At 47.2% G+C, this 26,321-nt stretch overlaps 2 protein-coding genes, 1 long non-coding RNA gene and 1 pseudogene across 5 annotated transcripts; 2 read left to right on the top strand and 2 right to left on the bottom strand.

Annotated features, from left to right (window-relative positions):
* Window positions 1-1,824: 1,824 nt before the first annotated feature.
* LOC117845914 (uncharacterized) lies at window positions 1,825-12,509 on the bottom strand. 3 transcript variants are annotated; one of them, XR_011897394.1, is made up of 5 exons: window positions 11,960-12,509; window positions 9,253-11,639; window positions 9,113-9,172; window positions 2,360-9,026; window positions 1,825-2,223 (listed from the first exon to the last, which is right to left on the bottom strand). It is a non-coding gene; the product is annotated as an uncharacterized lncRNA (long non-coding RNA). The 3 variants fall into 3 exon arrangements; XR_011897393.1 differs by having other exon boundaries at window positions 11,965-12,509; XR_011897395.1 differs by having other exon boundaries at window positions 9,253-11,636; window positions 11,965-12,509.
* On the top strand, window positions 5,993-8,075 carry LOC117845913 (disease resistance protein RGA5-like; annotated as a pseudogene).
* Window positions 12,510-12,863: 354 nt separating the features above from the next.
* On the bottom strand, window positions 12,864-14,156 carry LOC140222009 (uncharacterized). Its single transcript, XM_072291981.1, has one exon. The coding sequence runs from the start codon at window positions 14,061-14,063 to the stop codon at window positions 13,008-13,010; it is 1,056 nt and encodes a 351-aa protein (XP_072148082.1). The 5' UTR covers window positions 14,064-14,156; the 3' UTR covers window positions 12,864-13,007.
* Window positions 14,157-15,130: 974 nt separating this feature from the next.
* LOC117845143 (uncharacterized) lies at window positions 15,131-20,159 on the top strand. Its single transcript, XM_034726073.2, has 5 exons — window positions 15,131-15,289; window positions 17,564-17,859; window positions 17,956-18,078; window positions 18,706-18,996; window positions 19,632-20,159. The coding sequence occupies exons 2-5, from the start codon at window positions 17,569-17,571 to the stop codon at window positions 19,833-19,835; spliced, it is 909 nt and encodes a 302-aa protein (XP_034581964.1). The 5' UTR covers window positions 15,131-15,289; window positions 17,564-17,568; the 3' UTR covers window positions 19,836-20,159.
* Window positions 20,160-26,321: the final 6,162 nt, after the last annotated feature.

Genomic DNA, 26,321 nt, shown 5'->3' with positions numbered 1-26,321 from the left:
TCTGATCCCCACAGACAGCATATTTTAGACTAAAGTCCTTCAAGCCACAACTCAATAATCCACAAAACAACAAAGCTCTCGGCCAACCTGTTCATTTCATTGGAAAATGCATCTACTATATATATTTATATTTATATGTATATATATACATGTAGATTCTCCTATCATTCTCCGACAACCAGACAAGACCTGCTGAGAAAATTGGGGGTTTTGTCATCCATTCTCACGGTTCTTGTCACCCTTTGGATTCTCATCTTTTAGCTGACTTTAAGCTCTAGCCAGGTTCGAATTGCGGTTTCCGTGTGATGGAGACACGCTACATTAGTGCCCAATTTCGAATATTTTATGGAGATACATAAAATATGCAGATATATACGGATCCAACCAGAATTTCAGCCAGAGAATATATAGAGACGACGCTGATGGCGAACAGATCTTGTTGAGCTGGCATGCATTTCGCGACACGTCCGCCTCGTAACAGTTTCTTATGTATCGCAGACAGAAAAAAAAGAAGGACGCATGGATGTTGAATACGAACTGTTTAAGCCTTTAAGGGGAACATCAGTACTACAGACGATGCTTCTTCTTTTTCTTTTCCGAATCACATATTAATGCCAACATTCACATGAATGTACGCACACTCGTCCCTACGAACACACGCACACAACCCTACTCTTAGAGCACATCCAGAAAATTGAGCTGTCAAATCCTTGAGATTAACAGAGTCACCACTAGTGCCTTGCTATCGACGGACACGTCGCATACCCCTAAAATAATAGCGCGGGTTAAATTCTAAAATAAATCTAGAAAAATACGAGCACTCAGCACGAACTCGAATCCGGATAGGTGGATCCACCACAAAGAACCTTATCAGCTGAGCTACACTCTAGCTCGCATGCTTCTTCTTCTTCTTCTTCTTTTAACCACCTGCATGGCACACGGTACAAGTACATACTTTTTCTTCCTTATTTTATTTATCACCATGGTTTGAGAAAAAAAAGTGTTGCATCGGGATGTGAAAAGTTTTTTTGTTTGGTTGGCCAAGCAAGCAACAAGTGTTGAGAAATTCAGCATAGAAGGTAGGTATCAACTTGACCAACAACAATGCCAGCGTCTCGGCCCCAACCAAGCAAGGAGGCGCAAGCCCAACCCGGCAACGCCGACCCAGCCCAACGCCGACGCAGTACGCACGCACGCACAGCCACAATCCCGAATTCCCCGATAGAGCCTTGACTTCGCTTGTCTGTCTGTCCCTCCGTCCGTCCGGCCCCGGCGCATCCATCTGATCTGCGCGTACGTACGTTCACCATCTCCGTCTCCCCTGCTGGACGATCGGGAGCCACCTATCATCGACGAATCGATCCGCCATTGACGGCTCGTCGTCTCGTCTCCACGGCGATGCCCGCGTTGCTCCGATCGGGCAGGTGGTCGGTGATCCGCGCCAACACGAAGGCGACGGACACGCGCCGAGCCAAGACAAGCGAGTCCAGTCCGGCACGCGCGGCAGCAGCCTGCCGCAGTGCCGCGCGAGCATCTCTTCTTATTGCGAGTCGGCGCCAGGTCACCCGGCCCGTGTCGTGTCAGGCGGGGCACGCGCGGCGCCACTGATGATGTGCGGCCGATGACGCAGCAATCCTTGACTTTGTTCTTCCAAGTAATGATAGAGCGATGACGATGCAGCCAATTAAACGCCAGGTCCTGTTGTGATCTGGGAGGGAAACCCGCAGAGGTGTCTTAGCTCGCCTGTAAAAGGAGGCAGCGAAAGAGTTGGTTCGGTTTTTTGAAATTAAAGGATAACAAACTGATTTGTGTTCGAAGCGTTCCAACGACCAAAGGCTTCCTCCCAGCTTTAGTGAAAGCTTAAACAGCGTTTACATTTGGCCAGAGTTACGCTGGGTTACCAGCCACTTTACAACGGGTCCAAAAGACACCTAGCACATTTAATAAATGTAACGTTCTCCAAGACGCACGAGATAACTCTACCGACACAAGCACTAGGGGCTGTCACCAAAGCAAAACTCCATTCACAAACAGCGCTCTACACTTCCACGCCTGCTCCCTGACATCCTTGAGTGAGCTTGCCGATCATCAGTTCCACCTCTCCAGTCTCTTTCTGCTTCAGCAATGGCTTCCAGTACGCAAGAAAAGCTAGTAGCTTGTACGTCATCGTCTCCAGGGTCACCACCATATCATTCCTTGTTTTCCACAATGTCCACATCGCACCTGCACACACAAAAAAGTTTTTCGAACATATTTTACCATTTCTATTCTTTAGTATTGCCTCTACTAGACTCCAGCAAGAAGTTGGCACATACGGCCACTTCAGGTTTTCTTTAATAAAAGTCCATAAGAATATTACCATAGGGCAACGAAACATGATGTGGTCAGTTGTTTCTAACTCTTCACACAGCTTGCAGTTTCCAGGGCCAGTCTATTTTCTCTTTTTCAGTTGCACTGCTGAATGAATTCTGTCATGGAAAACCATCCAAAGAAAATTTTGTATCTTTTAAGGTACTCTACACTTCCACACCACTTCCATTACCAAGTCCCTCACACCACCAAAAGTCATAACTTTGTACAATGATTTGGTTGTATACTGCTTTTTCTTCTCTAGAACCTATATCATTTCATCTCTACCTTCATCCAGCCTCACCTGATTCACCATTTCCTTCGGTCTGTACCACTCCTGCATCTCCCCCGGAGTTAAAAGACCTTCCAAATGTCAAGTGGAAACACCCCCACCCCGAACAGTTCCCGCACTGATATCTTTTTGTTCCTGCAGTATGTGTATAATTTGTCAAATTCAATCTTTAGCGCACAGTCACCCAACCACGTGTCCTCCCAGAATCTAGTCTGCTGTCCACTCCTCACCCTTATAACTCTACCCCACTGAAACCAGCTCCTCACCTTGAGTAAACCCTTCCATAATTGAGATCCTGAGCCCTTTGTTATTTGGAAGATACTTTTGTTACCTAAATAGTTCCTCCTCAGTAATTCAATGCAGATGATGTCATCCTCGTTTTCCAATCTGTCAATCCATTTGCCTAGGAGACGGTATTCATAACTCTAACATCCATAAAGCCTAAGCCCCCGTAGTCCCTAGGTCTAGCCAAGGCTTCCCATTTCACCATATGGTATTTCCTTTTTTTATTCGTTCCTTGCCAATAGAATCTCGATCTGATTGAATCCAGGGCTTGGTAGTTTTCCTCATAGAGCATGTACACTCCCATAGTATACTTCGGTGTGCTAGACAGGCAAGAGTTTATCGGAATTGTTTTCCCACCTGAGGACATGGTGTCACACTTTCAGGTACTCAGCCTTCTGTTTGCTTTATCCGCAGTATAACTCAGCTGTGCTTTAAAATGATGTGATCGCTCACTGGCACTCCTAGATATATCATTGGTAGAACTCCTTACAACCAAACACTCCCGCCACCCTTTGTTGCTCCTCTAACTCTGCTCCCATAACAAAAGCTTCACTTTTTATCAAAGTTAATTTTCATGCTCGACATGGCTTCAAAGCAGTATTGTTTTTCAAGAATATGATAGTGTCGTCCGCATATTGTAGGTGAGTTAGTCCATTCTCCCTTCTGACAAGCAATCGACATCATGGCTGAGAACGCATCCCCGACCAGATTGAACAAGAGCGGTGATAAGGGATCTCCTTGCCTTAGTCCTTTAAAACTTCTGAAGAAATCCCCCCTTTCTCCATTGACATCGATTGCAACTCGCCCACCCTGCACTGCTTTCATCATCCAACTAATCCATCTCAGTGAGAAACCTTTCTTGGTTAACACCTCTTCCGAGAAATTCCAGCTAACTCTATCATAAGCCTTCTCAAAGTCCAGTTTGATTATGACTCCTTCATTCTTTCTTTGTGACTTTTAGTTCATGTAAAATTTCTTGCAGGATTACTATCCCATCTAGAACGTTCCTTCCTGGTAAAAAGGCAGTTCGGAATCTGCTGATAACCCTACTTGCCACTCTCATCAGTCTCACTGTCAGAACTTTTGTGATGATCTTATATATTACATTTAACAAACAAATCGGTCTGAAATGCTTGATATTGTTTGGCAGTTTCATTTTCGGAATCAGCACTATCACCCCATAATTTAATCTCCACAGATCCAACACACCAGCATGCAAGTCGTCCAACATTTCTTTTATAAGTGTTCTAATCTGCAGCCAAAACTCCTTGAAAAACTCAAATGAGAAACCATCAGGCCCCGGTGCCATATTGTTTTTGATCCCCTTCATGACTTCATTTAGCTCTTCCAAAGTAAATGGTCTTGTCAGGTTTCTGTTCTCCTCTTCAGATACTTTTTGGTCTGCTTGCCACAAATCATCATTCATGTGTATATCTGCTGTATCCTCTCTACCAAACAGCTTCTTGTAATAATCTGTGATGTGTTTTCAAAACATCTCTAGCTTAATATAAACCACAGGCAAATCAGGGCTCCTCATTTAAGTAAAATGGGCTTTCACTAAGTAGCACTTACTTTGAGCTTCATTGTCCTGCTAATTTCCTGGATAGTACATATATGTTGGCGCTTTTGTTCAGACCAAATCGCTGGCTCCGCGCTTGCTGGTCCAGGACTAGCGGTCGAGAGCATGCAAAGATCTCTCAAATGATTGACAGCGCGAATGGTCTCGGCTCTCTCCTGCTCCGATCCGTCGCTACGTGCTGCCATTTCAACGCTGCCAGTCAAGTACCCGTAATTTTTCAGACGATCAGACGAATCATGAAGCGATTATATGTTTCATTTCCCTAAACTCTAGCTAGCCCTTATAGTGTACTGCACCTTCACGCTCAGCAATGTAGCGTCATGTCAGATGGCTACGCATCCTCATACCGTCTTTTTCAGACCATCAGACGAATCCTGAAGCGCGCTATCAGTGTTCGTCATCTCTTCATCACAAGCTAGCTGCCAGCGCTGGGTCGGGGGCAGCCATCAAGTGCAGCACCATGTCAGGGACTATTGTGATGCTAGGTCGTTTGCTTCTGGGCCCTGGTAATGAGCTTGTCACCAACAACCCTCGGTACTGTATCTCTCTCCATCTCTCCATGACAAACGCGTGCCGCCGGCTCTAAGGTCACGTCTCAGGGTCTCAGCTACCATGAGCGACTAGTGTGGTGCTGCTGCTTAGTAGTATCTTTTTTGCGCATGCCTAGTGTAGTCCTCTGTTTGTTGAGAATAGCATATATCATAATCATGTGTGTGTGTAGTCCCCACTCAGCTAATAAGTTGAACTGGCCATCGAAAACTGCTGTGCATTATTCATACTCTGATACTCGCTTAGTTAGGGAAATGAAGTCTGACCGGACCATAGCTGCAGAGTGCCAAAGGCAGCCCTTAGCAGAGTATCTAGTACTAGCACCGACCTGTCTATGATGCTCAAGTACTTGCAAACCTCTGGGGGTCTGGGCACGGCACCACAAGGGCTCTCAAACATCACAGGCTTGGCTACGACGTTCATGCATGCAGTACGTGTGCGTAGCTTGTTGGAGCCGGGCACGCACGGGTCTTGTGCTGCGGAGTCAAGTGCGGACATGCCCAAGGAGGTCACTTGCGGCAGGAGGCGAGGAGGAAAGCATCTGCCACGGCCACTTGCACAACTTTGCATTTCAAGTGGATGATGATAACATCATCAACTGGGCCGTAAATTAATACTGGCGTGCAAATGGGCGCCGAGAAAAAACTGTGCTTGGTAGTCAATCATGACGTGCGAATGGGGCCAGTAGTATGTTGACAGGAACAATCCTGAGTCTTGAGTTCAAAACAAAACGGAATGGAGAAAAAAGGAGCAGAAAAGATGATGGTAATATGTGTGACATCCAGGACCAAGTACCAGGAAACAAAGGAGATAGGGTTGACTCCAGAAGCAGAAATGTGCGGTTTCTCTGAACTCAGAAACCCATTTCTAAGGTTGCTCAAACGCAGGACCTCCCCAATTTGCAACACAGTACCTAAGTGCATCGAAGTGTGCGAGCGATGGAGTCCGTTCTCGCAAAGCTCGCACAGCTGATGGGTGACAAGTGCAGCAACCTCATAGACTTGTCAAGCGACACCGCCTTTCTCCGAGATGAGCTCTGCACCATAAATGCCCTCCTCAAGAAGCTGGACCATGAAGATGAAGATGCGCTTGATCCACAGGTGAAGGATTGGAGCAACCAAGTCAGGGAGTTCGGCTATGACATCGAGGTGAATTTGCTCTCCGGGTTGCCAGTGTCGATGCCAGGGCAGGTTTCTTCAGGAGGATTGCTCACTTCATCGGTACTTTGAGAGCCTGTCTTGAGACCGCCAAGCACATCAAGGAGCTCAAGACTCGCCTGCAAGAGATCAATGAGCGGCGTAAGAGGTACAGACTTGAACATTGCATCGCTAGTTCTAGTTCTGCAGGTATTGATCCTAGATTGCCAGCACTCTGCAAGGAGGCAGCGAATCTTGTGGGTATTGATGGTCCAAGGGATGAGCTCATCAGATGGGTATTGATGGTCCAAGGGATGAAAAGAAACAACTGAAAGGAGTGACTATAGTAGGATTTGGAGGTTTAGGGAAGACAACACTTGCAAATGAGGTTTATCACAGGGTTAAGGGACAATTTGACTTTCATGCGTTTGTTTCAGTTTCACAAAGACCTGATATGGCAAGGCTTCTCAACAGCATAAGATTAAAACTTGGCCTGCAGGAGTCTTCTTACCCTCGTGAGGTGAAGGACCTCATTGACAATGTTAGAGAACATCTACAGCACAAGAGGTACTTATTCTCTATGTCTTTAACAGCATGGACGATAACTCGATCTTGTATCTACTACCAATTCAGCTAATCAGCTTTAACAAGTCAATTTCCAGAATAATGTTAGAGATAAATGGAACAAATTCGTCGTAAACTCTTCATAAGCGCGTGAGAAAGATATATTTATTGTTCTTTCTAGAAAACTATAAGGATTTCGTTGTTCTTCCTACCTATTGTCCCTTAAGCAGACATCCATTTCTTTCATGGAGTGGTCCCTTAAGCAGACATCCATTTCCAAAATAATATTCATGAACTTGGTTCGAATTCAATAGCCTTTCCTTAAATGTTCATCTTCTGAGTCTATTGAAGAATTTAGTATGCTTTCGTTATATAATTGCAACTATCCTAATCAACACAGGATCTGTTCAAAATAATTTCACAGGTACTTAGTAGTAGTTGATGATTTGTGGGATACAATATCATGGAATACCATCAAATGTGGCGGTCTGCCGCTTGCAATAATTACTGTTGCAAGCATATTAGCCAGCAAACCAACAAGTAAAAAGGAGGATTGGGAGAAGATACGAAATTCATTAGGCTCCGACCTTGGGACACACCCCACGTTGGCAGGGATGAGACAAATTTTAAGGCTCAGCTACAGAAATCTTCCTCATCACCTCAGAACATGTTTCCTGTATTTAGGTATATATCCAGAGGATCACATAATTCGAAAAGTTGATTTAGTTCGACAATGGGTCGCAGAAGGTCTTGTGAGTAATTCTGGCAGGCAAGATGCAGAGGATTTAGCGAATAGCTACTTTGATGAGCTTGTAAACAGAAGCATGACTCAACCTGAAGAGATTGACTATAATGGAAAGGTATTGTCTTGTCGAGTGCATGACATGATGCTCGATTTGATCCTTAGCAAGTGCACGGAAGACAATTTTAATGTGCTATACGATTCCCAGGGCATGAGAGAACTGCAAAACAGCAAGGTCCGTCGACTCTCCCTCAACCTGAATGGTGCGGAAGGTTTCACAATTTCAGCTGTTCAGGCAGTTGGCAGCCAATCACAAATTCGATCCCTTGCATTGTTCGGTGCAACTACTTGTATGCCTGCGTGTGCACATCTTTTTCCGGAGTCAAATTTCTCCGAGTTCTTGTCCTTGAGCTCCGGCAGTTGGTTCTAATGAGATATTTGAAGGTAGAGGCAAGGAGTAGTTGTGTGAAGCTACCCACGGAGATTCAAGGGTTACGCCATCTGGAGACACTTGAAATGTCTTGCGGGTTTGTTGGTGGTATCCCATCGGATGTTTTTCATCTACCGGGCTTATTGCATCTCGACATTGCATCAACACCTGGTGCCTTTCCTGGTGGGATCAGTAACGCGAAATCCCTGCGCACTCTGCAATACTTTGGCTTGACAGAGAACTCATTGGAAAACATTCATGGACTAGGAGAGCTCGCAAACCTGATGAATTTGAAGATATGATGTTTTCAGAAATTCTTACTAGACACTGCACATGGGAGATCATCAATGAATGCATTGCGCTCATCCCTTGGAAAGCTTGGTGGCAGTAACCTGAGATGTCTATCCGTGGTGAGATATCCTGAAATCCGGGATGACATGCTAAGTTCACTGGCACCTCCTCCCCACCGTCTGGAGACACTTGATCTGTTAGCGTGATGTTTCTCCAGGGTTCCTAGGTGGCTCGCTGAGCTCCATAACCTCTGCTCCTTGGATCTTTGTGTTAGGGACACTGGGGAAAGCATCTTCAAAATCGGATCCAAACCCCCCTTGGTACGAGTTGTCCAACTGATATTGCTAAATCAGTACTAAAGGGTTCTTGGGAGACCAACCGGTACTAAATTATTTTTCTTTTCTGTTTCTTTTCTTATTTTCTTATCTGTTTCTTTATTCTATATTAGTATTTTGTATTTATTTTATTCTATATTAGTATTTCATATTTATTTCCTTTACGTATACTAGTTCTAATACGCAATATATAAAGTTATATTTGATCTATAATATTACATTTGAGATAATATTATACATAGACATATTGTGCATACACATATATGAATAATATTGCATTGCATCAGCTTTCCAAGTTCAACATTTTGGATCATCTATTCTGAAGCTGAGTCCTGACAGTGATGCAGATTTGATTCATCGTTATGAAACTCTCCCGCTGGATTTACTACCTCGTCCAAAAGAAACCCACTAAGTTGTTCTTGAATTGCCCTGATTTTTTTCCATCTCGAGGAGTTTTTCCTTCATGTGCATAATCTATGTCATTAGCAAATGTTATTATATTAGATCAATGGATCTGCACAATTAGAACTAATTTATTATTAAGAAATTTGTATACGTACTCTGAATTCATGTCAGTTATACACTTGGGACGTACAAAGCCATGGGTTCTGTCTCAAACACTATATATATGGCAAATGAAGTTATGAAAAATTTGTTGTGTTCAAGGAAGTGACACGAGATGTGCAAATTCAATACATACCGGCAATTCAGAGTGGATATGAAGTTGTTCCTTGAATTCACCTGAGTGATGTTGACGGAAGCAAGCTCATGCTCCGTTAAGCATGTCTATGAGTCGATGTATTCTCACAGAGTCCAGGATATAGACCATGCTTCGATCAACCACGATAACAAGGAGGTTCGTAACCCGCCAACAACATTTTTATGACATCTTTCCAAATAACGAAGTATTGCTCTCTCCCACGTATTCATTTTCTTTGGCTTATCATGAGGGCCAACTATGATTTTCCCCTTGCCGCGAGAGGAACGACGATCGCCCCCACCATTGCCACTACATGCAGCAGCAGTAGCCATCTCTATGTACCACAATTTATTTAGCTCATATTTGCAAATGACTAAACTATGAACAAATTATATTTTTCCCTAGAATTTATTTAGCTCAAACATAAAATGAAAAACTTCTCCATTGTAGCTTATTCTAAAAATAACTAATTACATACCTCTATTTCATCTTATTATCTCTATGTACCACAATTTATCTCGCTCATATTTACAAATGACTAAAATATGAATAAATTATATTTTCTCCATAATTTATTTAGCTCATATTTGTAAAGGACTAAACTATGAAATTATTCCTCTAACCTCATATCAATTTCTTTGACTAATAAGAAACATAGCATCCAAAAAATTGTAGCTTATTCTAAAAATCACAAATATGAGCTCTAAATAACACATGCATATAAATGAAAAATTTCTCCATTGTACCTTATTCTAAAATCACAAATTACTCTAGCTCTAAAGCATAAAACTTAGTATACTAACCATGTATCATGGGAGGATGAAGTTTCTAAGCTTTAGAACACTTGAATGAGTGAAATCCGCATGAAATGGTCAAAAATCTGGCAACACCTCCCCCATTTCGCTATGAATGGATGAAGCCCGAGCTAGAGGAAATGGCTCGGGCAGGAGGAGGAAGACACCTGATTTACAGGAGGGAAGTTAGTACCGGGTGGAGCCTCCACCTGGTACTAAAGGCCCTCAGGCACATTAGTACCAGGTGGAGGCTCCACCCGGTACAAATGGGTGACCTTTAGTAACGGTTGAAGCCTCCAACACACTAAAGAGGGTCACGGGAGCTCCTGGGGAACTAGCCGTTAGACCCGGTGATAATGCTCACATTAGTACCGCGTCAAAAATCAACCGGTACTAAACCTTGGGACGAATGCCGAGTTTTCCAGTAGTGGGAGGTGATGGAGGACGACATTGGTGTCCTTGGGAACGGCCTCACTCATGCACCTCCAATTCCAGATCCAGCAAGTCCCTAAAGAAAAGATCACCATACGTGGCGGCACAAGATTTTTGTTCCCAACTCTTGTAAATTTTCAGTTCAAGTGCCAACGGAGAATGGCTCTGCAGGTCCTGATGTTTTTGGCAGGAGCCATGCCCAACCTGCGACGGCTTGAGCTAGAAACCAGTATGGCATTGCTTAAATGGGAAGGTTGCAGGCCTGTCGGAATGGAGCACCTCTTAGACCTCAAAGAGATTTGTGTATCCTTGTGGCATTGCCAATGCACAAAATCTGAAGGAATAGCTGCAGAGTGTGCCCTCAGGAACATCGCTCAAACACACCCGAGCCGTCCTACTGTCACAATAACAATAATATAAACAATGGTGACTGAGCACCCACTATGGCATACCCTGAAAATGGCAATGGTATTATGATGGAGACGACGATGGACCGATAGATCAGAAACAGGTCACTACACCAATGAGGAACACGCCATATATTATACTTGGTACGGTAGGCGTGCTTTGCTGAGCCCCCTGTAACTTAGTTTGAAATATATAGGTCTTCGAAGAATACTGTCATGAGCAATCATCTGGCGTGCCATTTGCACCATGAATAATGGTTATTCTCAGATAGCTTCTTCTCCATTTCTTGGCTTGAAGCACGGTGGCATCTATCATTTTTAATGGTACACTAAGAATAGGCCCTCCACCTTTTAATCTGAAAATCATCCTTCTCCCTCCTGTATCTAAACTATTTTTTTTGTATCAATGGGTTTGAGGAGAATTTAACCCTGCTGTATCTAAAGATAATCAGTATCAATGGGGTTTAGAAGATGGAGGACTAAAGAAAACCAGTACCAATGGGTTAAAGAGAAGTTAACTGACAGTTTCTTTTATGAGTTCGTACTTAAAATTTTTGAACCCTTATGAACTTGTCACTGTGATTGGAACAAACTAAATTTGCTGGTGAAGTTAAGTGTTTCGAACTAACCTTGGAGTTACAACTTACAACTCAGTTGAGAAACGCAATGGTTGTATTGATATAAGTCCATTTCTTCACCACCAGAAAGAAGCTGCTCGCAAGAAGCAGGTGATACATGTTGAAACAATGTACTGCTGCAAAAAGATAAAAAAATGATAATTTAGTACCGACCTGTGAAGTATGAACAATAACTGAGATGTTGGTGTCAATAACCGGATGATAAATTGAGATACTTATTCTGTACGGGCAGACACTCTTTTCTGTTGTTGTTTTATATAGGTATCGCCAGCCACTCTTTGTAACCAAGAAAATGCAAGTTTTTTTTAATATAGGAAACTGGCCTCAACACTCACGAATGAGTGTCTACAGCCAAAGAAAATGCAAGCTTGGCAGGTAGGACATAACACAAACACTTGGTGTGCAGGGGAAAAATTGAGCAGGGAGAGGAGCTGACTTTACTTGCTGCAGGAGTCATGAGTACCGAACTGCCAAGAGAGAACCAACTCGACGGCGCGGGCGCATACTTCTTCGCTGGCCACCAGTGCAGCACGCGCACGTGCGTCGCCTGCACAAGGCACGGTCCCCAGCAGCAGCACACGCACGCGGCACGCCCGCCCCGCTTGTGATGATGGCGCGCGCGTCGCCCAGTTTTAGCGAGCTTGGCCAGGGCCGACCGCACAGCGCCGCTGCTTTGGAGCAGCCTGCGGCGGCGTCACCGTCACCATCGAAGGCGTACGCGTTGGCGACCTGGATGGAGCCGGAGCGCTTCATCCAGTGGTACGCCGACGTGCTGCGGATCAACGGTGGCTCCCGTTTTCTGCAGCAGGAGAGGAGGGTGGCCTGGAGGAGGACGCGGCAGCAGCGTTGGAGGTGCGGGGGCGCCTGGGGTGGGCCGTGGCCTGCGCATCAGCGTGTCGCCGGCCGCTAGCTGGAGCACTGCGCGGGAGGACAGGGAGAAGCCGCGCTCGGGATGAGGCTCTGTAGCTGCAATGCCCGCGTTTGGACGGCCCGATCAAGATAAGACGGCGCAAAATAGATACTGAAAATGAAATAGAAATGTATTTATTGGCGGTTTAGGGTTAAGATCAACAAAATACATCAAGATCTCTCTTCTGCTATATTTGTCCATGACCTCATGAGTTCATAATGTTTGTCCATTAAAATTATCAAAGGTTTAATTATTACGACTCACTTCTGTTACTTAATAAATGTTTTAAAAGTAGAAGAGAAGTTTATCGTATCATATTATTTTATAGAGGTATGGATTGTATTAAATCAGATTTTACATAGAATTAGTACTTTTCTTGGTCAGTGCATATGGTGGCACGGTCGTATACGGAGAAACAAGGCAAAAACGGAGGAAGCGTAATGGTGCATATATAAACTTTTGATGTGGTCTCGCGGCAATTTTTAAAACGTGTAAAACAAAAGAGAAATAAAATGCATTATTCTGAATTACATCAAACCAACAAACACATCGTAGCACTTTCACTCTCCTTGACCTACTTCGTGCACCCCAACTGTTGGCTCCCCTTGCACAACCCAACAACAGTACAAGTTCTCCCCATATCCACCACCTCCTTGCATCTGCGCGCCTTCGGATCATACACCCTCACCGAGCCATTCGGAACTGCCACCCAGAAGGCGATCCTCCCGTCGTCCAACACCATCAATGGCTGCGCAAAGATCTCTCGTGGAAGCCGTGAAACCGGTATCAATGGAGCCGGCTGGCCCTTGGCGGGCTCACCCCAGCCGCGCAGGATCGATCCTAGAGGCAGAGACTGTATCCTCAACCAGTTCCCCTTCTCCAAGTCCGTTAGCAGCCACATGTCGATGCAGCAGGAGAGGTAGTCATGGTGCACGAAGACGGGGCAGCCGTTGAGCTCGACCAGGCTCAGGTTGGAGTGGCAGCAGTTGCGGCTTCTAGAGGGGAGCGGGCCTCGGAGGAGGCTCGGCCTCCACGTCTCTTTCGCCAGGTCGAACGAGGCGATGCCGTCGTACTCGCCCATGTCGGAAGAAGTCGTCAAGAAGTGGGCGAACCCTTGGGCGACCGCCCTCTGCCGGGGGATCGTCGTGTTCACGGCCGCCGGAGGGCCCTGCGCCGGCCTCCAGCTCTGTCCGCGGGCGCGGAGAGTGAGGATCTCGCATGATTGCTTGGGCTCGCCATGGCTGCCGCGGGCTGTGTTGATCCGGAGAACCTTGTATTCTCCGGTTGCGGGGACCTGGCCAAACACGTATGCCGCCGACGAGGTCTGGTTACTGCCTTCCACCGTCGTGGTGCCTGCGGGGATGTCGGTCACGGCGCCGGTGGCCGGGTTGAACACGCGGACGCCCGCCGCGCCGCCGGTTCGCACGAGGCAGATGAGGCCGCCGGCCGCGGCGAGGTGGCCGGTGCGCTGTCCGTCCAGCTGGTCGACGATGGCGCCGGAGGCCACGTCCACGAGCTTGACGTCGACGCGGGAGGTGTCGGCGGCGCTGTAGACGGCGGTGACGAGGAGGGAGTCCCCCTTGGAGCGACTGGTGGCTTGCGCGGCGGCCATGCGCGGCGGTGGCGCCATCGATCGCCGGGCGAGTGGTGAGAAGCTCGAGTAAGCACCGGGAGAACTCGAGCGCTGGCGATACTTGGGATCGACGTGATGTCTTCTTGATTGCGTGCGGGTTCGATTGCTTTTAAGGACGGGGTGACCGGAGTCCGAGCCGGCTGTTTTGTTCGACTCGGCGACTGGCTAACAACAGTCGGCAACGCGCGTCCAGGCAAAACCTTGTCCGATTCTTTTTGTTTTTGAGAGGGATTCGTTATTTCTTTGCTAGGACGATTCGTTAGTGAAAAACAAACACGATCACGTGGGCTCGGCCCATACTGTTGGGCCCTTTTGGCACATGGGCTTCCAAGAACTAATGGGCTGTGCAGTCTGTGGAGGAGGTCCGGCGGAAACCCAAATCCGAATCAGGATGCAGTCAGTCGGGGCGTCCGAGAACCCCCCAAATCCGATCTTCCGAAACCATACGTAACCATACGCGTCAGACGAAGAAGAAAAACGTCCGTTTCTAGAACATGACCTGGCCAGGCAGGCATTTTTTTTTCCTTAGCGCTCAGTCGTTTTCTTGTGGGCGGTCCGTCAGGCTCAGACCCATGTGCCGACGGAGATCGGCCGGTGGTGGGCATTGAACCCGAGCCTGCGCACCTGTCTCGCGGCTCGCGACCGCCGGGGCCGGGCGTCGGCGGCGATGGCGGAGCCGCGCGCGGGTGCTACCAGAAGGCCAGATCGCACCCCTCTCGAAATCAGAGGGCCCACCTGCAGCCGCATCATTTGTTAAGGCTTTGTTTAGTTCACCTTCAAATACAACTTTGGCACCATGCAAAAAAAAATTTCCCGTCACATCAAACTTGCGGTACATGTATGGAGTATTATACGTAGACGAAATCAAAAACTAATTGTACAGTTTTATTGTACTTTGCAAGATGAATCTTTTAAGCCTAATTAGTCAATATTTGGACAATAATTTACAAATACAAATGAAACGCTACAATGTCGCTACAATAATTTTGACACTCAAAAGTTAACAACTAAACAAGGTCTAAGTGGACCGAAACCTATGCTGAGCTGACTTGCCAAGTTGCCACGCGAATCACGAGCCGCGAGTCCCGACTCTGTCGTCTCGCCTTTATACCGGCGCGGGCGGAAGGAACCGAGTGGCCTCCCTGCGTCGCGAGGCGAGCTCATCCGACGGCGGCAGCGGCGACTCCAACGACCCCGCGCGCAGGCTGCGCTGCTCCGGACAGGTGAGATCTCCCTCGCTTTCCTCGGCGATGGACGCGCGCGTCGTCTTCCCCGTGTGCCGACGGACTCCTTGGTTGGGATGGCTGGCTCGATCGCCCTGTGGTTTCTCCGCGGGGGGTTTTGGTCCGGCCTCCGGCGCGGGCGACGCTCCTCCGCGATTGGTAGGATGGGTAGTTGATTGACGCACGGGTGCGCCGGCGCCGTCCGGGCAGTGCGTAGATTTGGGGAGAGGGGGGAGGGAGGATGGTAGAGGCAGAGGAGAGGAATAGTCAGCTACTGACCTTCGAGTGGCCAAGTTCCATCCTACCTAAGTACCTTTTGCTACCTTAGTTACTGACTGACTGCAGTAGTATTCTAGGAGTGATTCGCCTGCGAACCACTACTCTTTGGATCCTCATGGCTGTTTCGTCAACCAGTCCCCCAACAAATTTGTTGCCTGATGTAGGATTGCGGTTAGAATTGGTGTATCATGTGGCCCTGAGTACCAATTCTCGTCTGGAATTGTTACCAGATTCTGATTTATGAATATAGTATCTGTTTACTCTTCAACCGGCATGAACCCTTTTTGTGCAAGTGAGCTGAACAAAGAACAGAATATCTCATCATGCAATTTTCTAGATGTAATAGCTCACTCTGCTTATTGATAAGTCCAAGGCAGAATTCTTGATGATGGTTGTTGAGCAGAGGCTGAGGTTTTGGTCGAGTGGAATACTCTCAGTATAGTCCTTGCTGTCTTCTGTCTTGTGCATATATGAAAGGCTTATGCTGATATTGTGATAAGCAGCCTGCAAAAGCTGTTTAGAAAAATGTCATAGCTGTATGGTACTTCTCCTTTCATTCTGGAAACCATCTCTGATGAATGCAATCCTTGTTCTAAACAGTAATTTTTAAGTTATAGCACTCTGCACATAATAGGTGGCTTCCTTATTTTCCAACTAAACAGTGTGCCTTAATTACCCCCATTTTAGTTGAGCGGATAGTGTGAAGTCATTAGCTGGTGATGCATAGAGGTATAATGCTATTTGTTTTCTTGTAAAAAAAGTTAAGTTACTTTGACCGAACATGTTCCCTAAAATTTCTTGATTCTTTAGTTTCCTTTACCAAGCCTCCATTTAACTGTTTAGGAAATAGCCTTCTTACTGCACGCCGGAGTTAAGTAAACAAACTATTAGGCCAGAAGCTAATTTCAGATTCATACCACCTAATTACTTGAAATATATGTAAAATACAACCACACATACTGTATGGCACTGCCATTGTTCACAGCCTTGCCTGGCATGCAGTGGTTCTTTCCATAGTTGCGTCTTTCTCTTGCCTCCTTCGTACCCTACTGTTAGCTCCTCCTTGCTCCATATTGTCGTGCGGCAGCTTTAGGGCCCTGAATCTGACACCACCTCCTCCTTTTTCTAGATCTGTCCTGAGAGGAGTGGCTGAGTGCCTGATTCCCCTACTGATTGTGAATTGGCCTGTATGATGTTGCTTCCAACACTCATCTGATTTTTGATTTAGCACTTAGGTTTAGGGCAGGGCTAGGAGGACCTTCCAATATCAGATCTTGAACAGTAGTGCTAATTTCTCTTCTGCTCCTGCTGGTGCTAGTGTTCGTGCTGATGAGAATTCAGGCTGTAGATTTTCTCTAAAGAATCACGCTATTTTTAATAAGATTAGATATCCAATGGAGGAAACACAAGATCAGGACACAGCTATTATAGTCACACAATACCCTGTACCTATTCTAAAGTGAAGCTCTGATTTGTCCTTCTCTATAAACATTTATAGCTTTATGCATTGGCCGTATATATCCTTGTTTAGCTACCATGGGATTCATTAATGCATCTGTCTCTAGATCTTTTTCTAGTTCTGTGCTTGGTCTTCACTAGACAAAATCTAGTTACAGAAAGAATGGTAGCCGGATTAATTTAAATTTTGAAGCCAAAATACAGCTCTAACTAAATTCAAATTGTGCCTGCAAAACATGTGATTGATCGCTTGTTCAGTAGACTGTGTAGCCAGGCTGAGCTTGAGGTCACCTATACCCTCTTAAAAAAGTGCATTTCTAACATTTGTAACAAAGTATATGTTTCTTTTTTACAAACTTTGTAAGTGCGCAAAGTGCATTTCAAATGGGGGTGTACTAAACCTGGGCTCAATCAAATATTTGTGCAGTATCATATTGTATAATGTCATTGGTTTCCCTGTTACAAGGGGCTATGTTTGACTTGTCATCAACATAAATGTATCCTTCGATGAAGAACCTAAATCTCTATATTTTTCAGGCACCATGTCACTCATGTCTCCGTTCCCGGGGATGGATCTAAGTAAAATGGATGCCTCAACTCTGACCCTCCTTGGGGCAGCTGGTGGTGTGATGCTGTCTATGCATTTCACTGTGCAATTGGTGTCACAACATCTTTTCTATTGGAAAAACCCCAAGGAGCAGAAAGCTATACTTATTATTGTGCTAATGGCTCCATTATATGCTATCTCTTCCTTTGTGGGTCTTCTTGATATTCAGGGAAGCAAGACTTTTTTCACATTCTTGGATGCTGTTAAAGAATGCTATGAGGCACTGGTGAGTCTTCTTTGGGTCAACATCATTCTTAGGCCTAAATGTAGCTTGGCATTTTACTAACACAGTAACATTTATATTTTCCTTTCAATTATGCAGGTCATTGCTAAGTTTATGGCATTGATGTACAGCTACTTGAATATATCCATCAGCAAAAACATAGTCCCTGATGAAATCAAAGGGAGGGTTCTTCATCATTCCTTCCCTGTTTCTCTTTTCCTGGTACCTTTCTTATTCCCTGGAACAGAATACTTTTTTTTTATAACTGAACTTTTATAATCTGTGCTTAAATTTTTGCGATGTGTCCTGTGTTATGGTGAGTTATGTTAGGCCCATACCTGGGGATATCTATAAGAAACCTTATGGAGTTGAAGGATGTGTCATTTTTTTTTCAGATGAACTCTAATTATTTCCAGTCTTTACAAGAACATTTACACTTCTCAATTAGCAAAGTTATTCGTGTAGTTTAGATAGGCTGATTGAACTATGTACTTAATGGTTAGTAATCTTACACCATTTGTCTTCTATTTGAAATCCAGTTTCGCCAGTAAACAGCTTTCCAAATTTTCTGGTGTACTTAGATGTTTTTTTGGTGTGTTTGAATTCCAGTTTCTTTAATTCTAGTTTTCCAGAGGCCACAGCCTATATACTTAAATAATGCTGTGTCTGGCAACTTGCTTTGCATCTTCCTTAAACGGTTATATCTTGCACCTATAATCTACATCAGAATTTCATTAACTGTTAGCAGCTCAGTTTGTACTTGAGTGTACAGGTTTCTTTTGTTTTGGTTGATTGAATTTCTATCTTTGCTGAAAGGAACTAGTAATCTGATGCACTCTACTATGGCAGCCTCGCACTGTCCGATTGGAGCACAAGACACTGAAGCTTCTGAAGTACTGGACCTGGCAATTCGTTGTTATTAGGCCAGTATGCTCCATTCTGATTATTACCCTCCAGCTTCTTGGGCTGTACCCAAGCTGGGTCAGCTGGACGTTTACAATTATACTGAACTTTTCAGTCTCCATGGCATTATATGCCTTGGTTCTTTTCTACCACTTGTTTGCTAAAGAGCTGGCACCTCACAAGCCGCTTGCAAAGTTCTTATGCATCAAAGGGATTGTCTTCTTCTCTTTCTGGCAGGTAAATCATCTTGACCTGAATGGGAAGTAGTTTTAAAATAATCGTTCATGGTTTCTGAATGCTCTTTTATAAATTTGCATGGGCGATTCTCTTGATGATTGCTTCTAGACAACTCACCAGATGATTTTTTTTGAAAACTCGTATATAAATTAATGTTTTAGATAGTTTTAGATGATTTTTTGGTCCTTTGGAGCGATTGGACATGCCTTCACCTGAAGCTTATAACCATTGTCACCTCCATTTGCAGTTTTAGTTTCCATGCAATTGTATTTATATATTCAGACGCAATAATTTCCCTTATAAAACAGTCACAACTCACAAGTACATGTTACTTTGTGTGTGACAAAGAAAGCAAGGGCTCTAGAAAAGGTGTTGCTGAAGAGAAAGCTAAAGTTGAAACACTTTTTTGAAACAAACCAGTCAATATTAGGTATTTCATCCTTTTTCGAGGCAAGCTTAATATGTAGTTTTATAAAGCTGGAGGACATCCACCTGGTTACAGTACCATTTTGATAGCCAGTGCACTCCGTCTTGTGGGTGCATCAGGTGGCATTCGATTTGGAGGGAACCTGGTTACAGTACCATTTTGATCTCCAGTTTTTCACCTTGGCAGCCATTGTCTACTCTTGTTGCAGGGTATTGCGCTCAATGTTTTAACTGAAGTAGGCGTGATCCAGTCCCACCATTTCTGGCTGGACGTGGAGCATATCCAGGAGGCGATCCAGAACGTGCTGGTGATCCTTGAGATGGTCGTGTTCTCCGTCATCCAGCAATACGCATACCACGTCGCCCCCTACAGCGGCGCCGACAGGGCGAAGTTCGAGAAGAAGAACGAATGAGCTGAGCCGAGGTCCCAAAAGAGTGAAAAATATCGCGCTGCTCTGTTTTTCTAGGATTCTGTCGGAACGAAGGACTAGTATTTCCCTACGGACAGACGTTCAGCGAGCATATTTGATAGCTCGTGGAAGTCTGGGATGATCAGGCACAGGCACGAACGCTCTCTCGCTGCTGTAAAATTGCACTACGCATGTACTGAATAGTTGCCTGTTCCGTCTCGTTGAACGCTAGGTATCTCTGAGGCCATGTAGCAAGGACTTGTTCATCTTTGTAGTACACTCTATTGGGGAATCCTTTGCCAATAAAGCTACAGTCCTTCAGAGGCAGCCCTGAACTCTGATAGCGAGGAGGCTGCCAACAACTGTTGGCAGCGGACTTACCGGCTCACACGCTCCCCCCAATTATTGGAATGTTTTATCAGGAAACATTTCCTGGTATATGTCGTAGTAGTTCTGAGGCCTGTGACTAAACATGAACACTGTCAGGTCTGTTGTATGGTTCATCGATGAGTGGCGACGGCGATGGGCTACGTACGGTTCGCCCCGTCGTGTCAACGGCGCAAGAAGTGCAGGAGGGCAGGACTGCAGAGGAGGTGCGGAGAGCTACAGACCTACAGCCTTAGGCCCGGCCCACTGGTGACTGGCCCAACGCGTAGGGGACCTGAATGAATGAAAGAGAGAGAAGGGAGGAGGCAGCACTGACTTGCACTGCACTGCTGGTGGTGGTGGTGTGTACGTGGGCCCATGTGCAACTCCTGTAGATTCCTAGTACGGCACACACACCTGCCGGCCTCTCCCTTCTCGTGACTTTGCCAGCAGCCCAGGCCCAGCAGGTTGGCTGCTCCTGCTTTGAAGCCTTTAACCAGGGGTAGAAACGTTTTCTCCCATTTTGTCCTGCCCACCACCCCCAGGCCCCAGCTTGTTCTGTACTTGGGTGATGATCGCTACCGCTGTCAGCCATGGCGCTGATTACAGCAGAGTGAAAAACTTGGCAGAGATTTGCTTTGCTGGGCCGGGGGTAGAGCCAGAAAAAGGGGAGCATATATCATTATCATGTCTTGTTCGGTTCCGTGAGGAAAGGCGCAAAGGAACAGCAGATCTTGTAGGAAAGATGTCGACGGGACATTGCAGCAACGGCTACTGTTACTTTGGAGGCGCCCTCCGCATCCCCTGAGAGGGGAGGGGAGGGAAGGAGGCAAACGGCGTCACCACTGATCTCGTCTTTGCCGCGCGCACTGCGCCACGACCACGGCTGCACGCTAAGAGGAAGAGAGGAGCGCGAGGCGGCAGGTCGTACTGACCTACTGGGGGCATCGGCCCGACGATGACAACCCTGTTCGCTTCAGCTTATTCAGTCGGTCTATCAGCCACCAAACAGTGTTTTCCTTTTACAACAAATCAGCCGTTTCAGCTTTTCAGCCGGCTTATAAGCTGAAGCGAACAGGCCCGACGGCCTGCGTGTCGCGCTGTCGCGTGCGAACGACTGCGGTCACCGCTGCTAGGTGCTAGCCCATCGTCATCGTCGTCGCTCTCCCCGGCCGGCTTCAGCACCAGTGATCAGAGCTGAGAGGAATTCGTGTTCAGTAATCACTAATCAGTAGCGTTGCTGCTGTGCTGGGTTTGTGAACGATAGAGACGAACGAGAGGAGGGGCAGCAGACTAGCTTTTCTCTCGGCGTCAGCTTTTTCCGCCCGTCCTCGCGAGTCGTACTCAGCAGCAGGCGCCAGTGGCCGATAAAGCCGCCTCGGATCACGTGCACGCGCGCGCAGCCCAGCGCCAGTCAGCTCCTGCCTCCGCCCTCGCGCCCGGGCCCGTCCCCGTCCCTACGCCGTACAAGCGAGCGCGCGCGCGTGGGGCCGTGGCGCGCTGCCCGTGCCCGGCTCGCCAAGAGGAAGGAGGCTGCGAGGCGAGACCGCGAGAGCGATCGACTGATCGAGCCATCGAGGCGAGGGTAGGGCCCGGCGTCAGGCTGGAGACGGAGACCCCGGAGACCGGCTGGATCCGAGACCGACCCACCCACCTATTGGCGCCTGCCCGACTGCCCGATCGTGGCCGAGCCGTCGCGTGGTCCACGGGCGGCCACGGGCCACGGAGGCGATGACACGATTCTGCGAGAAGCCCTCCACGAACTGAAGCTGTGCGGGCTAGCTAGGTGTGGTGCAGTTGCTGCCCGCACGTCTATCAGCCCAATCAGTGCGTGCCGACCTCAGTTTCTTGTTTCTGTGATCATGTCTTTCTTCTGCGTTATTGCCCCCGCGTCGTCTCCTCTGTGGGCGACTTGAGCGGCGCCCCCTCCTCCGCCGCCACCCTCCTCACGGCCTCTTCTGCACCTCGCCGCCGCCGGAGCAGCGCATCGGAAGCCCGTGTGTCTACTAGGAAGGCGGTGGCGGGGCTTCTCCCGTCAACCTGAGGTGCTCCCGCCCCTGGTAAACGACGCGGCGGTGCCGGGCATGGAGACAGCGGCAGCGCCCCAGGGCGGCAGACCGGATCCGATGCCCCCAGGGCTAAATCTGCACGGTGCGGCTGCCGGCGGCGCAGGCCATAGGCCGCACGAGTGGGGGGCTCGGCAAGGAAGGTGGCGCTCCGGCAGCTTGGCGGCAGCCCGCGCGGGGCGGTGACAGCGGCGGCGCCCAGGGTGCCCTCAAAGGTGGACCAGCGGAGGGCTGGTGCTGGCGGGTGTGAGGTGGCTCGGCGCGGGTCGTGGAGGCCAAGTGGTAGCGGCCGGCACGGCGAATGCGAGATGGCTGGCGCGGTGCCGAGGACGTGCGCCGGTAGTGGCGGGGCGTTTCGCTGCGGCGTGAGGAGGCCGCGTGGCGGCACTTGCGCGTGCGGCAGAGAGACGGCATGGCGGTAGCCGCGTGCGAGGAGACGCGCGTGATGAGGCGGTGCGGCGGTTAGGGATGGCAATAGGTCGGGTCGGGTGCGGGTGGAGCAAAACCCACCCATGGCGAAACCTGCCACGTTTAGCTACACCCACATCCATAATGGCTAACTGGTGGATTTTCGCGCCTACACCCACACCCACTGGGCACCTATCGGGTTTTGGGTGCCCACTGGGTTTGTTTAAAGAAGTGTTCAAAATATATCAACATATCATATGATATCAAGTAATATCCTACGAATTTGATACACATAATGTAATTTGAACAACATACTAAAGTATGAAGTCGAACTTTCATGTTTCATCTTATAAAAGAATAGTCATAGCAACGATAACAAAGCTAGCATGTCGAAACTTTCATATGATAGTATATAAATAATCTTGCACCAATATAGTTCAGTAAGGTAGTAATCTACACTTTCACCTCATAATGTATTATACAAAATATTCAACCTCAAAAGTTCATTATATTAGTATAATTTAATATTTTAATAGAAGTTAGGGTCAAACTTTCATGTTTCATCTTATAAAAGAATAGTCCAGCAACGATAGCAACGATAACAAAGCTAGCATGTCGAAACTTTCATATGATAGTATATAAATAATCTTGCACCAATATAGTCCAGCAAGGTAGTAATCTACACTTTCACCTCACAATGTATTAGACAAAATATTCAACCTCAAAAGTTCATTATATTAGTATAATTTAATATTTTAACAGAAGTTAGGGTCAACGACTTAAGAGATTTTGGGCATCAATGGGTGAAATTTTGCACCCGCATCTGCACCCATCGGATGCCAAACCCGTGGGCACCCGCACCCATGGGTGTGACTGCCATCCCTGACGGCAGTGGCCGCGTGCGAGGAGCGGAGGTCGAGTTGTGGTGCATCTGGCCGGCGAGCGCAGCGGAGGTGGAGGTACGACGGCGTGGTGCGTGGAGGTGCGGTGGCGGTGCCGCCCCGGATGGGCTGCTGGGCTGTGGTCCAGGAGTGCCAAGCCGTGAGCGTGCATCGAGGGGATGGGATGCTCCGAGTGAAAGCCCTCGCCGGCGTCTTGCTGGTGGAGATGATGGCAGCGCCCTTGGGTGTTGTTTCCCCCGTTGGGGTGTCATGCTGGATCTACAACCCTGTTGCACAGGGTTCTCTGGGTGAAAACCCTGTCCAGATCCTTGACGAGCGACGGCGGCGTCATTGGCGTCGTGCGCTCCTTGGAGGTGTCATCTTTAAAGACCCAACTCGGTTTGTGGCATTACTGGTCCATTGGTCATGGGCGGCCGCAGCCGGTGGTGGCAATTCCACCGCGTGGCAAGTTGGACGGGTGTTGCTAAGCCCACGTGTAGGCGATCGCAGTTATGGTGGTAGCTAGGGGTTGTCGCATGGTTGTCGAATTTGGCTGCTTGCAGCGGGCCACGGCGGCTGGCGTTGCTTGGCAACGATCAGTGCGGCATGGGACTGCATCGGAGGACGGCGCTTGCGGCAACGACATCGTGGGACGACTAAGCTTGCAGCGGATCGCGGCGGGTTGCTCAGCTTGGCTTGCCTATCTGGTGCGGTACATCGTTGAAAGATGCCGCAAGCGACTTCTCTGGCTTGCTGACACGACGGTGGAGGCTATGTGCGCGGGTGAAGCAACGAGGCAAAGTTGACCTGCGGTGGCGGCTTGGCTGATCGATGGAGATCTTGGGGAGCGGGGCAACATTGCTTACCTCTCTTACGGTGATAAAAGAAACGGATCCGTGACGTGGAGTGTTGTGGTGAGCATGGCGAGGACCCCACGTGTAGTGTTTCTTCGAGGCAATGAGAGCGAGGTAGAGTCCAACGGCGGACGTGGCGAGGCCCCCGCGCGTTGTGTTATCGTGGTGGCGACTATAAGGAAGCCTGCGAGAGGTCTGGATTCGGTGGTATCACTCCGTCAGGTGGAGTGTGGTGCTGCAATGGCACTACGGTGGAGGGTCCCGCATAGCGGTAGTCTTCTCAGTGCTATGCAGTCTGCTTCTTTTGGTTCCCTGTGTCACACCTGGAGGTTTCAGCGACTACATGAGTGTGGATGTTGGTGAGTGCTGCGGTAAGGTTTCGATTCTGCTGCCATTGTTAGACGGAGTAAAACCCGCTTGAGATGTGTTGAGTTCGGCGCGTGTTGATGTCCCAATCCAATCGGCCGATGTGTTGTTTAGTTGAGTTGAGTGTGATGACTTGGTGTGGCATGTGTTGACAACCCAATCCAATATGCTGGTGTTTGTGTTATTTTTTCCTTTGTTGTTTTCACCCAATCCAGACTTCATTTTCTTTTTAATATAATCGGTAGTTCTTTGCTCGGTTCGTTAAAAAAAAGTTTCTTGTTTCTTCGGCTCGCTCGGCACCGCCCGTGGTTCGGCAGATCAAAGAGCCAACAGGCCGTGACGGCTCACGTCACTGTGAAGTACTCCTTCTATTTTAAACTGTAAGTACTTTAGCTTTTCTAAAAATATATATATTACTATGTATTTAGATATAATCTATATGTAGATGTATAGAAAAATATGTTTATCTAGAAAAAACAAAACGAGGATGCAACTGGAGGAGACACGACATGATTACTCGAGGAGCTAATCATCGCTAGCTCCTCGTATGTCGTAGCATAGTATCAGCCTTTGTATATATTGTCATGTGCGCATCACTCTTAGGTCATAATTGTGCTTTTTTTTAAAGATCAAACCCTGTTCTTGCCTTATTCACCTGGTTATTAGCCTGCTCTAGGACATCCGGACCGCTAGGTCGCCTCTATTCTCCGCTTGACATCCAGTGTTTTACCGTCACGATTAGCCATTGTATGATGCTTTTTAGCAGATTTTTCGCTACTATGGATAAGATTTATGTTGTATGATGCAATCTATGGTATTATGTAGATATTGGAGGTAGGTGTGTGTTAGCGAACCTCGTTATAACAAGTACGCGTGTGTGTTTTTTCTCATCGCGTGGTTTCCATCCTGATGCTAGTTTATGTGGTGTGCCACCGTGCGTATCTACTTGACCAACATCAGGTGTCTTGATGTATTATTGGATTCTATTGCGTCTGTCATACCAAATAGTTGCTTCAATTTTGCAAGATGTTTATCTTGGTCAGTCATATGCAAGAGCTATTTAACTCCTACTTTCTCCGATCACAAATATAAGTCTATTTAGATTTGTTATAAGTGAATTCTTTAGCTTTGATTACCAATATTGAAATTTTGTACCTGGTGACGGCAAAAAAGATATATTATAGATAAATTGTTAGTCAAAGTATTATATTAAACATCGGAGAAAGTAGGTAGCATATATATGCATCTACAAATATGTTGAAGGATATGATTGGTTGCCCTTTTGATACCCGTTGAAACAGTCAAGTCCCAATCCGAAAGGCTGGAATTGGTTCCAACCTTTCACTCTACACTTTCTAGCCATGATAATTCCCAATTTTATTCCACATAGTACTAGCGTATGGGCCAATGAGAACGACGGCCAGTAGTAACATTGCTCTTTTCAAAAGAAAAAGGGAAGGCATATCCACCGCCGGTAATCGCCGCACCAGTGCACCACCCCTGTCAATTTCCCCGGAAATTACCGCGGTTATTTTGCCAGCCGAACCG

Source organism: Setaria viridis, chromosome 2 (genome assembly GCF_005286985.2).
Source record: "Setaria viridis chromosome 2, Setaria_viridis_v4.0, whole genome shotgun sequence".
NCBI lineage: Eukaryota > Viridiplantae > Streptophyta > Magnoliopsida > Poales > Poaceae > Setaria > Setaria viridis.
This window is presented reverse-complemented; position numbering and strand designations above follow the sequence as displayed.